General features: G+C 42.3%; 1 protein-coding gene across 2 annotated transcripts in view; it reads right to left on the bottom strand.

Annotated features, from left to right (window-relative positions):
• TERT (telomerase reverse transcriptase) overlaps window positions 1-15012 on the bottom strand; it is a 146289-nt gene that overhangs the window by 90449 nt on the left and 40828 nt on the right. For both annotated transcript variants that reach the window (XM_056520288.1, XM_056520289.1), the window contains exons 5-6: window positions 13935-14114; window positions 7992-8153 (exon numbers count right to left, since the gene is read on the bottom strand). In XM_056520288.1, the coding sequence (XP_056376263.1) occupies window positions 7992-8153; window positions 13935-14114 (342 nt within the window). The remainder of the gene's footprint in view (window positions 1-7991; window positions 8154-13934; window positions 14115-15012) is intronic.

Here is a 15012-nt window from a genome sequence, read left to right as displayed (position 1 = left end):
AAGCAGGTGTGTAATTTTGACTGTCCTTTCACAGTACCTAGGCCCTTGACAGATTAACAGGTACAAAATAGTACACTACTTAGATGTAGGTATGTAGTATGCACTTATGAGGGCAGAAAAATGCGCTACAGTACGCAAAAAAAAAATGCTGGAGCACACAGTATTTGAGAGTCTTTTTGCAATTTTGGGTTTAGTACACAGTGACTATTAAGAATGGACTGCTGGGTATGTATTATACCGTCTACAGACTAGTATAACCAGCAGACCAGTTGTTGTGGAACAAAGACCAGGGATGTGGAAATCCTATCGCCCGATGCCCGGGACATGTAGTTCCGGGCGCCGGGCAGGTGAATTTTTCATACATTTAGCTAGCAGGGCCGGACCGACTTTATTTTTATAACGCCGGTGTGAAGTGCAGACTGACGGGAGGAGTGGGCGCAGACTTGCACGGGACGCAAGTCTGCACCTCACACCGGTGCTCAGGGTGTACACAGAGCGGGCACCTGACTCCTGCCCGCACCATACTCGGCGGCCCCCGGCTGATTTCAGTTACCGGGGGCCGCAGCTAATAGCCCGGCATGCGGCGATCGCCGCGGCCAGCTATTAACCCCTTAGATCACCACTGTCAAAGTTGACAGCGGTGTCTAAAGGGATCTTTTAACCATCCCTGGTGTTCTAGCGGGGTGGATCGCCCCCCCCCCCCCCCGCAGCACGATCACGGGGGGCAATCCCTTGTGGAGGTAGCCGGAGCGCCTACCTCTGCATCCATGACTGCCCTCCTAAATCTGCATTTGATTGAGCCTGTCTTGAACAGGTTCAACCAAATGAACACAGATCAATAGAGTTCAATAGAAATGCATTTATCTGTATGAGGAATCTAAAGGATTCCTCCAAAAAAAAAAAAAAAGTGTATTAACCCCTTCCCGCAGAATGTCATATATAAACGCCGGGTTGTGCAGTGCGTTCGCGCATCCCGGCGTTTATAAATGACATGCAGTTAACCCGGCGATGCGCAGCATCGCACGGGTTAACTGGCAGAAGTCCCGCTGTTTCCAGCAGGGGACAACTTCTGCTTCACCCCCAGGACCATCAATTGATGGTCCTGGTCAGCGATCACTGTGATTGGTCCCTGTGGACCAATCACAGTGATCTGGGGTGAAAGTTCAGATCCCCCGCACTGCCCGCCCCTGGAAGTCGGGCAGAACGGGGGACGAAGGCTGCGGGGGCTCGCGGGGACCTGCGGCACACGGGGGGGAACAGGAGGGGACCGGCGGACTTACCTGATCCAGCGGCGGGACCGAGGAGCAGCGCGGGACCGGCCACGTGGACGAGCAGCGACGGGTGAGTATATGGTCCTCAGAAGCAGCAGTGAAGATCTTCACTGCTGCTTCTAGGAGTCTGAAAACTACAACTCCCAGCATGCCTAGACAGCCTTTGGCTGTCTGGGCATGTTGGGAGTTGTAGTTTTGCAACATCTGGAGGGCCCCAGTTTGGAGACCATTGTATAATGGTCTCCAATCTGTGCTCTTCCAGCTGTTGCAAAACTACAACTCCCAGCATGCACTGACTGTCCAGGCATGCTGGGAGTTTTAGTTAAGCAACATCTGGCCCTTCAGATGTTGCTGAACTACAACTCCCAGCATGCCCTTCAGCTGTCTGGGCATGCTGGGAGTTGTAGTTTTGCAACAGCTGGAGACACACTGGTTGGGAAACATTGTTTCTAACTCAGTGTTTCCTAACCTGTGTGCCTCCAGCTGTTGCAAAACTATAACTCCCAGCATGCACTAAAGACCATGCATGCTGGGAGTTGTAGTTTTGCAACATCTGGAGGGCCCCAGTTTGGAGACCATTGTATAATGGTCTCCAATCTGTGCTCTTCCAGCTGTTGCAAAACTACAACTCCCAGTATGCACTGACTGTCCAGGCATGCTGGGAGTTTTAGTTCAGCAACATCTGGCCCTTCAGATGTTGCCGTACTACAACTCCCAGCATGCCCTTCAGCTGTCTGGGCATGCTGGGAGTTGTAGTTTTGCAACAACTGGAGACACACTGGTTGGGAAACATTGTCTGTTTCTAACTCAGTGTTTCCTAACCTGTGTGCCTCCAGCTGTTGCAAAACTATGACTCCCAGCATGCACTAACAGACCATGCATGCTGGGAGTTGTGGTTTTGCAACAGCTGATGCAAGCCCCGCCCCGCCCCGCCACCCCCGTGAATGTACAGGGTACATTCACATGGGCGAGGCTTTTACACTGGGTTTCTCGCATCTTGAGATGCAGCAAATTTTGCGCTGGGAAACTCGCTGTAATCCCCCGCCCATGTGACTGTACCCTAAAAACACTACACTACACTAACACAAAATAAAATAAAAAGTTAAAAACACTACATATACACATACCCCTACACAGCCCCCCTCCCCCAATAAGAACGTCCGGTACGCCACTGTTTCCAAAGCAGAGCCTCCAGCTGTTGAAAAACAACAACTCCCAGTATTGTCGGACAGCCGTTGACTGTCCAGGCATGCTGGGAGTTTTGCAACAGCTGGAGGCACCCTGTTTGGGAATCACTGGCGTAGAATACCCCTATGTCCACCCCTATGCAAATCCCTAATTTAGGCCTCAAATGCACATGGCGCTCTCACTTTGGAGCCCTGTCGTATTTCAGGGCAACAGTTTAGGGCGACATATGGGGTATCGCTGTACTCGGGAGAAATTGCGTTACAAGGTGTGGGGGGCTTTTTCTTCTTTAACCCTTCATGAAAAGGAAATGTTGGGGTCTACACCACAATGTTAGTGTAAACATTTTTTATTTTTTACACTAACATGCTGATGTTGCCCTATACTTTAAATTTTCACAAGAGGTAAAAGGGAAAAAAGCCCCCCAAAATTTGTAACGCAATTTCTCCCGACTACAGAGATACCCCATATGTGAGCGCAAAGTGCTCTGGGGGCGCACAACACGGCCCAGAAGGGAGAGTGCACCATGTACATTTGAGGTGATTTGCACAGGGGTGGCTGATTGTTACAGCGGTTTTGACAAACGCAAAAAAAACAAAACCCCACATGTGACCCCATTTCGGAAACGACACCTCTCACGGAATGTAATGAGGGGTGCAGTGAGAATTTACCCCCCACAGGTGTCTGACGGATCTTTGGAACAGTGGTCCATAAAATGAAAACTTGTACAGCCCACTGTTCCAAAGATCTGTCAGACACCAGTGGGGGGTAAATGCTCACTGTACCCCTTGTTACGTTCCTCAAGGGGTCTAGTTTCCAAAATGGTATGCCATGTGTTTTTTTTTTTGCTGTTCTGGCACCATAGGGGCTTCCTAAATGCGACATGCTCCCCGAGCAAAATTTGCTCTCAAAAAGCCAAATATGACTCCTTCTCTTCTGAGCATTGTAGTTCGCCCATAGTGCACTTCAGGTCAACTTATGGGGTACCTACATACTCAGAAGAGATGGGGTTACAAATTTTGGGGAGTATTTTCTGCTATTAACCCTTGCAAAAAGGTGAAATTAGGGGGGAAACACACATTTTAGTGGAAATTATTTTTTTTTTTTTTTACATATGCAAAAGTCATGAAACACCTGTGGGGTAATAAGGCTCACTTTATTCCTTATTACATTCCTCAAGGGGTCTAGTTTCCAAAATGGTATGCCATGTGGGTATTTTTTGCTGTTCTGGCACCATAGGGGCTTCCTAAATGCGACATGCCCCCCGAGCAAAATTTGCTCTCAAAAAGCCAAATATGACTCCTTCTCTTCTGAGCATTGTAGTTCACCCATAGTGCACTTCAGGTCAACTTATGGGGTACCTCCATACTCAGAAGAGAAGGGGTTACAAATATTGGGGGGTATTTCCTGCTATTAACCCTTGGAAAAATGTGAAATTTGGGGGGAAACACACATTTTAGTGAAAAAAAAATATTTTTTTTTACATATGCAAAAGTCGTGAAACACCTGTGGGGTATTAAGGCTCACTTTATTCCTTGTTACGTACCTCAAGGGGTCTAGTTTCCAAAATGGTATGCCATGTGAGGGTTTTTTGCTGTTCTGGCACCATAAGGGCTTCCTAAATGCAACATGCCCCCAAAAACCATTTCAGAAAAACGTACTCTCCAAAATCCCCTTGTCGCTCTTTCCCTTCTGAGCCCTCTACTGCGCCCGCCGAACACTTTACATAGACATATGAGGTATGTGCTTACTCGAGAGAAATTGGGCTACAAATATAAGTATACATTTTCTCCTTTTACCCCTTGTAAAAATTTAAAAATTGGGTCTACAAGAACATGCGAGTGTAAAAAATGAAGATTGTGAATTTTCTCCTTCACTTTGCTTCTATTCCTGTGAAACACCTAAAGGGTTAAAATGATGACTGAATGTCATTTTGAATACTTTGGGGGGTGCAGTTTTTATAATGGGGTCTTTTGTGGGGTATTTCTAATAAGAAGACCCTTCAAATCCACTTCAAACCTGAACTGGTCCCTGAAAAATAGTGAGTTTGAAAATTTTGTGAAAAATTGGAAAATTGCTGCTGAACTTTGAAGCCCTCTGGTGTCTTCCAAAAGTAAAAACTCGTCACTTTTATGATGCAAACATAAAGTAGACATATTGTATATGTGAATAAAATTTTTTTTTTATTTGTAATATACATTTTCCTTACAAGCAGAGAGCTTCAAAGTTAGAAAAATGCAAAATTTTCAAATTTTTCATCAAATTTTAGGATTTTTCACAAGGAAAGGATGCAAGTTACCACAAAAATTTACTACCATGTTAAAGTAGAATATGTCACGAAAAAACAATCTCGGAATCAGAATGATAACTAAAAGCATTCCAGAGTTATTAATGTTTAAAGTGACAGTGGTCAGATGTGCAAAAAACGCTCTGGTCCTTAAGGCCAAAATGGGCTTGGTCCTGAAGGGGTTAAAAAAAAGTTTAATAAAAGTCTAAAAACTCCCATTAACCCCTTCCATATTAGAGGTATGTTCACATGGGTGGATTTATTTGCAGGTTTCAAGCTGCGTATTTGAAAGGGGGCAGTCTCTTCTCTGCTGTCCGCAGCAGATTTTCCGCTGCGGCATTTCCACTGTGGAAAATCTGCCGCAGACCCTTCTGACTTCAATGGGGCTTGCTGCGGATTTTCCAAAGCGTAAATTCCGCCTCGGAAAATCTGCTGCGGACAGCTGAGAAGAGCCTGCCCCCTTTCCAATATGCAGAGGGAAACCCGCAAATAAATCCGCCCGTGTGAATATACCTTAAAAGTTCATATCACCCCCCTTTTCCATATAAAATTATGTGAACATAATAAAAATAATCAATAATCATATTTGGTATTGGCGCATGCATAATTGACTGAACTATTAAAAAATATAATTTTATATCCCGTACGGTAAATGGCATTAACGTTAAAAAAAAAAAAAAAATCACAGAATTGCTTTTTTATGTTTATAACATCATATCCCAGAAAAAATTAAGTAAAAAGTGTTCAAGAAGTCCGATCAATACCAAAATGGTACCGATACCAACAGCATATTACGGCCCAAAAAATTAGCCCTCATACAGCCCAGTATACGGGAAAAAAAAATATTATAGGGGTCAGGGATTTTCTTTTTTAAATTAAAGAGTAAAAAAAATAAAAATAAAACGTGACGGAAACAAAAATTTGGTATTGGTGTAATCAGGCTGACGTAAAGTACGGTATCAAAATAATATGTAAATTTGACCACAAGGTGAATGGCAAAAAAAAGAAAACCTCAAAATTAGCTTTTTTTTCAATTTCACTTCACAAATATTTTTTTTGTTTCAGAGCATAAGTTATGGAAAAATGAAAGGTGTCATTACAAAGTATACCCCACCCCGCAAAAAAACAAGCCTCATATGGGTCTGTAGATGGAAAAATACATGTTATGGCTGTTATAGGGCGAGGAGGAAAAAATGAAAGTGCAGAAACTAATAAAGTAAATAGTAAAAAATAGTAAACCTTATTTACGTATCAGGATTTTCTTGAGGGACAAGTAGATTGTGTTCCGCTTTAGTCCCTTGGACAAGTAATTTTTTTTTGGTTTTTTTTATTTCCACACCCCTGAAAGACACAGATTTGCCCTAAAAAATTATTTCTCCCTTCTATAAAAACGTTTCTGCAGCTGAGGCAACACACAGCTCTCTGCCCCTCTCTGTAATACAATGCTGTTCACAGTGACTGAGGGGTTAATCACTGCAGTAAGAATTAATTTCTGTGCAAAATAGGCTGTGCTCTGTGTCCTACAGAAGGCTGAGGTGACTAAGAGGTGAAACGCTGCTGTAACAAGCTTTCCTGTGTAACACACACACACAGCGATGTCCTTCCTATCTCTCTGCAGTGGTAATGAATGAAATGACGAGCCGCAAAATGGCTGCCGAATATATAGGGCTGTGACATCACAGGGGTGACTGGCTGCTGATAGGCTGCATCCTGCAAGTGATTCAGGGTCATACTGCCTACTTCCCTTCCCGCCTTGCCAGTGTTCCTTGCCCCATGTACTGACATGTGGATCTGCCATTTTAGATGCCCCGGAGCCTGGACCGCAGTAAATGGTGTTTAATGAAGCAATTTGCGTGATAGAATCACGGCGATATTCGAGTTCATTGTGAAACGAATATTTCATGAAATTCGTAACGAATTTGGGTTCGTCAGCTTCGATTCGCTCATCTCTAATTAGAACACTGCAACACAAGAACAAACAACAATTTCCACAGTCCATTTGCCTAATTTCCTAAAGAGGCATTTCGGTATTTATAATAATTTTGTATTTATATAAAACTATCATCTAATTTTTTTTTATATCTTACTTATATAGTGTTATCATCACACACTGTACTTGCTTCAGGAGCAAGCAGGGAATGAACACCTCAGAAACAATGTCCTGCACAGGGCAGTCTCTAAGGTGGGGCAAAAGGTGCAGCTGCCCTGGGCACAGTCATTCCTGGGGAGCCCAAGCACCTGCCCTTTAAGCTCGCTGAGCTGCAAGACCGGATGGCGTTAGTATCTGGCTGTATGCTGGGGGGGGGGGGGGGGGGGGGAGGCAAAAAATCACGTCTAAGGTCCTAGCATAGAGATGGCCTTGGTCCTTCAGTATCTGTGGGTGTGAAACTGGCAGTAGTGCTTTGGGAGTGAAGTACACAGGGTGGGAGGGCTGTGATGAAGGGCTATAATGAAGAGCTGAGGGAAAAAATTTATTCTGGGAATCATAGTACTTAGCAGCTGCTAAACTAGAAAGTACAGTGTTTATCTGACATGGGAATAGAGAATACAGAGCAATAAAAACAAATTGATTTAATTAATTTTGGGGGGTTTTACATCTGGGGCAGACTGATAAACTCAGCTTGTTAATTTTTTTTAACTGACACTAAAATTCCCCTTTGAGAGGCAAAAGTTAAAGGGAGTACTTGACTGGAAAAAAAAAAAATTAAATCACCTGGTGCCAGAAAGTTAAATAGATTTGTAAATTAATTCAATTTAAAAATCCTAATCCTTCCAGTACTTATCAGCTGCTGTATGAGCTCCACAGGAAGTTCCTTTCTTTTTGAATTTCCTTTCTGTCTGCTGAAACCTCTGTCCATGTTAGGAACTTTCCATAGTATTTGCAAATCCCCATAGCAAACCTATCCTGCCCTGGACAGTTCCTGACATGGAAAGAGGTGTCAGCAGAGAGCACTGTGGTCAGACAGAAAGGAAATTCAAAAAGAAAAGAACTTCCTCTGTTTAACTTTTTGGCACCAGTTAATTAAAAAAAATGTTTTCCAGTGGAGTACCCCTTTAATGGAGTTATTCTAGTGCTGGAGCTGTTCTGTTCAGGTGGTGGTTTTTCAAGTACTACAGTCCCTGCAGTCTTGAGAGCTCCCGCAATGGGTGCCTTCCATGGTTACTGGGGGGGGGGGGGGGGGGGGTGAAATAACTGTAAGATACATATTAAATCATACTTTGTGCACTGTAATAAAAGTAATTCTTACATGTCTCTTAAAAGATTTCCTGATCTGGCCACGTGAATCCAGCCACAGTAGGGCATAACGTCTTATGCAATAAACCTCTTCAATATCTGGATTAAGTACTTTTGAGATTACTTCCTCTAGTTTTGCATGAGGAATTGTGTCGTATGCCTCTTTTACATCGGTCTACAAGTAAAACATAACATACGTAATTTTTTCTCTCTCCCTCCCTCCCTACATATGTAATAAATAAATATATAAAAAGTTGAAACCAGAAGTTTACATACACTATATAAAAAGACACACATGCCTGTTTTTCTCACTGTGACACAAAAACAGAATAAGGGTGCATGCACACCACGTTTTTGTTATACAGTTCCTGTATACGGTTTCAAGTTAAAAACCGTATGGAAATGTATAGAAAACTGTATGCATTAACTTAACATTGTAAACTGCATCTCAAACGCATCATCCGGTTTAGTCCGTTTTGCATCTCAAACGGTTTTGTCCAGTTTTTTACCCATACCCAAAACGCATTTACCCATCCAGACCGCAGGCAAAAACATGGTCGACCGCGTTTTTGCCTACGGTCGGGAAACCGCATACGGTCGAAAACGCAGCCGACCGGAGGCTGCGGTTCACTCCGGTCGGCTCATAGACATGCATTAAATACGGTTCCCCTATACGGCTGAGTGCGGGCGCCGCGATTAAGCCCCGCCCCCCCTCCCAGTCGTATACGGGAACCGTAAGTACAAAACGTGGTGTGAACCCAGCCTTAAACCATATAATTTTTTTTTTTTTTTATAAGTTTTTTTTTAAACATGGGAGTCAATGGGAACCGTACAGAACCGTATGTGCGTACGGTTCCATCAGGTTTTCACCAGTTTTTGACTTTGATTGAAATTCCAAGGAAAAAACTGTGCAAACAAGTGAAACTTTTTTCAAAATGGAGTGAAAAGTTAAAACCGTATATGGGTTAAAATTTGTACACACTTTTTGATACAGTTTAGTCAGGTTTTGAGGAATCCGTTTCCCATCAAAAACCTGATACAGGAACTGTATTGCAAAAACGTGGTGTGCATGCATCCTAAACCTTATCCGTTTTAGGTCAACTAGGACTACCAAAATTATTTATATTTGCCAAATGCCAAAATAATGAGAGAGAGAGCGAGAGAGAGAGAATTTTTAAGGCATTTTTATTACTTTCTGCATCAAAAGTGTACATACATTTCATTAGTATTTGGTAGTATTGCCCTTAAACTATGACTGGTATCAATCATTTTGGATATCCTTCCATAAGCTTCTTACAATAGTTGATAGGAATTGTGGCCCATTCCTCCTGACAGAACTGCTGTAACTGAGCCATGTGTAGGTCGCCTTGCTCGCACCTGCCTTTTCAGCTTTGCCCATACGTTTTCAATAGGATTGAAATCAAAGCTTTGTGATGACCACTCCAAAACATTGACTTTGTTATCCTTAAAAGGAAAACTGTCACATGTTCACTCCTGCACTAACCACAGGTACTGACGGATAGTGCGGGGGACGCCGATTCATATGATCTCTACCTTGCCCGGAACCCTCCAGCCGTTGGCCCGCAATCTTGTTTTTTCTATATATGCAAATGTGGCTGTAACTGGCACGGGCGGGGCTTTCATGAGCCTAGTGGCACTGTGATGTCAGCGCCGCCTGCTTATGAATATTCATCCCCCCTCCCTCTGGTTTTCCCTCTCCTGCAGCTCCTAACTGGTCTTCACTGCACATGTGCCTCTTCCTGACATGCGCAGTGAAGACTAGTTAGGAGCGGCGGGGAGAGGGAGAGCTGGAGGGATGAATATTCATTTCAATTAGAAAACCCCGCCCGTGCCAGTTACAGCCACATTTGCATACATAGAAAAACTAAGATTGCAGGCGAATGGCTGGACAGATCCGGGAAAGGTAGGGATCATATGACAGTACCTGTGATTAGTGCGGGAATGATCAACAACCTTTAAGGGGTTGCCCCCTCACGGGGAAAAACACTTTACTAGAACCCCCCTTAAAACTTTATCTTTATTATTTTCTTGTTAAAATATACCCCACTCTAAGTTAAAATTCCAATGATATGGGTGATGTATATATGTGAATATAAGTTATTCACTATAAATGGCTTTTTGATCCAGATATATGTTTACTGCTGGGTGCTTATTGTCTAGCAACCCTTGCTACTGGCAGCAAATCCTTATTATCTTATGCCCCCATGAGTTGCTGAGTTAAAACTGCCACTCAGTAAAACTGCTCACTCAGCCTCGCTACCCTTGACAAAGCTGACTCGTTCAGCGAAACGTCAGGGAGGATATTAGTGGCAGTTTTTACTCAGCGACTCATGGGGGCATAAGATAATGGTGCCAGTAGCAAGAGTTGCTAGACAATAAGCACCCAGCAGTAAACATATATCTGGACCAAAAATCCATTTATAGTGAATAACTTATATTCACATATATAGATCACCCATATCTCTGGAATTTTAACTTAGAGTGGGGTATATTTTAACAAGAAAATAATAAAGACAAAGTTTTAAGGGGGTTCTAGTAAAGGGTTTTTCCCCGCGAGGGGGCAACCCCTTAAAGGTTGTTGATGATTATATTGCCCTGTAACCTCCAGGGACGTATTTGTTGCTTTTGGTTAGTGCTGGAATGAACATGTGAGTTTTCCTTTAAGCCACTTTGTAACCAGTTTGGCAGTATGCTTCGGGTCATTGTCCATTTGGAAGACCCATTTCCACCCGAGCTTTAACTTCCTGGCTCATGTCTTTAGATGTTGATTCAGTATTGCCCCATAATCATCTTTTCTCCTAATACCATCTATTTTGTGAAGTGCACCAGTCCCTCCTGTGGCAAAACAACCCCAAAACATAATGCTGCCACCCAGTGTTTCACAGTTGGGATGTGTTCTCAGGCTTCCAAGCTTCTCCCTTTTTCCTGCAAACGTAACGATTGTCATTATGGCCAAACAGGTCAATTTTAGTTTCATCAGACCACTGGACAGGTCTCCAAAAATGTAGGTCTTTGTTCCTGTGTGCATTTGCAAACATTAAATGGGTACTCCACTGGAAAACCTTTTTTTTTTTTTTTTTTTTTTTTTTTTTTTAATCAACTGGTGCCAGAAAGTTAAACAGATTTGTACATGACTTCTATTTAAAAATCTTAATCCTTCCAGTACTTATCAGCTGCTGTATACTACAGAGAAAGTTTTTGAATGTCCTCTCTGTCTGACCACAGTGCTCTCTGCTGACATCTCTGTCCATTTTAGGAACTGTCCAGAGTACAAGCAAACCTATCCTGCTCTGGACAGTTACTAAAATGGACAGAGGTGTCAGCAGAGAACACTGTGGTCAGACAGAAAGGAAATTCAAAAAGAAAGGAACTTCCCGGGGAGCATACAGCAGCTGATAAGTACTGGAAGGATTAAGATTTTTATAGAAGTCATTTACAAATCTGTTTAACTTTCTGGCAACAGTTGATTTAAAAAAAATTTTTTTTCTAGTGGAGTACCCCTTTAATCTGGCTTTTATGTTTCCTTTGGAGTAATGGCTTCTTCCTGGCAGAGTGGCCTTTCAGCCCATGTTGATACAGTACTCGTTTCACTGTGGATAATGACACAATCTTATCAGCTTCCGCCAGCATCTTCACAAGGTCTTTTGCTTTTGTTCTTGGGTTGATATGCACATGTCAGACCAAAGCACATCCATCTCGGAGACACAGAACCTGTCTCTAGCCTGAGCAATATGATGGCTGGACATCCCCATTTTGTTTTTCCTTGTGTATAATTGTTTGCAGGTATCTGGAAATTGCACCCAAAGATGATCCAGACTTGTGCAAGTCCACAATTCTCTTCCTGATATCTTGGCTGATTTCTAGACTTTCTCATGATGTTACACACAGGTTTGTGTCTAATTAACACAGAAGCAGAATCAGAAGCTTCCAACGACATGACATCATCATATGGGCTGTCCAAAATTGTTTAAAAACAAAGTAATCCTAGTGTATGCAAACTTTTGACTTTGCACAAAGTAATTGTCTCATTCTGGCATTTGACAAATATAAATAATTTCGGTAATCCTAATTGATCTAAAACGGATAAGATTTAGTCTGATTTCATGTCAGATAGTGAGAAAAACAGGCATGTGTCTTTTTATATAGTGTATGTAAACGTATGGTTTCATCTATCTATCGATCTATCCATCTATATATCTAGACAAAGAATCTATATCTATCTATATCAAAAAAACACACACACACACACATACATATATACATTATATATATATATATATATATATATATATATATATATATATATATATATATATATAAAAATATATATAAAAGATATATGTTAATGCAATCCACAAATTAGATATTACTGTCATTAAAGGAGCACTATAGTGGAATATCCGAAGGGTTGGGGATAAGTTAAAAATCGCGGTGGAGTCCGACCGCGCGGACCCCCCGTGATCTCCTGTATGGGGGAACGGCAGGGACGTGTCGGCCACCACGTCATGTGGAGATGGAACTGCCGCGGTCCCATACAGGAGATCGCGGGGGGTCCCAATGGTCGGACCCCCTGCGATCTATAACTTATACCCTATCCTACGGTTATATTCCACTACAGTATTCCTTTAAATAGCTTAGAGCTTTTTACAGTTTTTTGATACACCCTTCTGTTCTTCAGATATAAGTGTTTATATTTTGTCAAAAAAGTCAGGGAATCCGTCAGATGGGCATGCACTTTACTAATGGGAGTGAATATCAGGTGATGGGCGGGGTTATACAATCAGGGTGTGTGGATGTTTTACATTGAGGCACATGTATGCCTAATACACAACCTCTGACTGTATAACCTTGCTCATTCCATTATTAAAAGGAAGTTCACGTTCATCTGATACCGATTTCCTGGATTGTCAGACAAAACCTACGTATCTCAGGAACAGAAGGGCATATCAACAAAAAAAAAAAAAACACCGGTCATTTTGAATGAATGTTAGGAGGTATCTTTGATGGTGCAGTGGGTTGCAATAGCGAACGGCCAGGAGATCCGTTGTCCTGAGGGCTCACCTGAGCCTCCATAGCTGCTAATCTGCTCCTGTTGATACAGCCTGTCTGGCTCTATCAATAGGCTACAGATTTCACGGATCAATGCTTTACATAGGTACTGCATCAATCTGTATGACCCATCAAATGAAGGCTTATACAAGTCACCTATGGAGATTAATACACTGTAAAATTTATAATAATATTTCTAATCAGCCCCCTTTTCCCATTTTTCAAATAAAAAAGTATATACAAAAAATACCCAAACATATTAGGTTTCATTGCATGTAAAAATGTCCAAACAAGCCGACTATTCTGATAAAATGCAAAAAGAATATCGAGTTAACAATGTGAGTTAAAGGAAATCAGTCACCAGTGTCACCTGCACTGTAATCTCCTCCATTAGCTCTAGCTCTGGGCAGTGACTTGGGGCACGGGCAAAGCTTAATGATGTCCCCGCTGCTATTCCCAGGACCCGGGACCCAGCAGAAAGCAGCAGCAGCTAGGGGAATGGGTGAAGCTTAGTAATGTCACTGCTAATGGGAGTGACATCACAGGTCCCTGGTCCTGAGAACAGCAGCGGTAATGTCATTAAGCTCCATCCATGCCCCAAACAGATGCCCGGAGCTAACTTACAGGAGATCCCCGCCACCGACCGGGACAAGGTAAGTACCGTTGTCATCAGTGTCACCTGTACTACCAGTCGGTACCGACAGGTTAGTGCAGGTGACACTGGTGACAGATTTCCTTTAACAATATTATTTGGTCTTTTGTTATGAATTTTCTGATATTTTTTAGTGTTGCCTGAAAAACCAGCATCTAATTTATTAATATTGGTTTAAAGAATTTGACTTCATAAACTGCAATAAAGCATTTCAAATAATAATACTGTACATACCTTTACAAAGTAAAACTTAACATCTGAATCTGACTCTTTCAACCATAGCACATATTTTCTCCATTTCTTATAAATACCATCAAGTCCAAACACAGAAGAACCAATTATGTTGGTAGATTTGTCCGTTTCATAATTCAGAACACTGTAGAGATTTCTGACTTGAGTATTGAAATGCTGAATCTGTTAAAAATATGAAATGATGATGTATCTGCTTCAATCAATTATAGGTCCCCAAGAATAATACCACTGACAAAAATAACAACAACTCGTCTTGAAAAAGTAAGCCCTCGTAAAGCTTTGTCAATAGAAAAAAATCCTCATAACTCTATGTTTATGGAAACATGGGCATAAAAACACAATTTGGCTGTAGGCTAAAATAGAAAGGGTCCTTATGGTTTTAAAGTGCGCACTACCAGTGCCATCAGAATGCTTGCATCCCCTGTGCCAGCCACAATAACAGCAACAGCCACATTTCCCCAGTAAAAAGAATAATTTTATCCATGTTGTTCATATTCTTTAAATTATATTATAAAATAATCTATGACTATAATATTGGGTGCAAATTGAGTGTAATTGATAGTAAATTGGCTTTTGCATGTTTAGACTTTTATTTGAAATTATGGGAAAACCATGGGGCACAGAAAGGAGGAGGGGGGGGGGGAGCAAAAACAATTACAGTCATGGGTCACAACTGCAAGTAAAATGACAACAGTGTGTCACCATGGCTGGTTATTCTTCCAATGCTTCGGAATGTCTGTACAAGCTGTCATCAACATGAGATAAGCAAGCATTCTGAGTGGGTGCTTACAAGACACTGGGAGCATGGAGAGAAGCATGGGGTGCCTGGAGGCAGAACACTGGATATCTTATGTATAAAGGGGATTACTTTGGCCCAAAAGGGCTTAAAAGGGGTACTCCGCCCCTAGACATCTTATCCCCTATCCAAAGGATAGGGGATAAGATGTCAGATCAACGGGGTCCCGCTGCTGGATACCACCGGGATCTCCGCTGCGGTGCCCCACTATCATTACTGCACAGAGCACACTCACTCTGTGCGTAATGACGGGCAATACAGGGG

Source organism: Hyla sarda, chromosome 5 (genome assembly GCF_029499605.1).
Source record: "Hyla sarda isolate aHylSar1 chromosome 5, aHylSar1.hap1, whole genome shotgun sequence".
In the NCBI taxonomy this organism is placed as follows: domain Eukaryota; kingdom Metazoa; phylum Chordata; class Amphibia; order Anura; family Hylidae; genus Hyla; species Hyla sarda.
The sequence above is the reverse complement of the archived record's forward strand: the minus strand, read 5'-3'. Positions and strand labels throughout refer to the sequence as shown.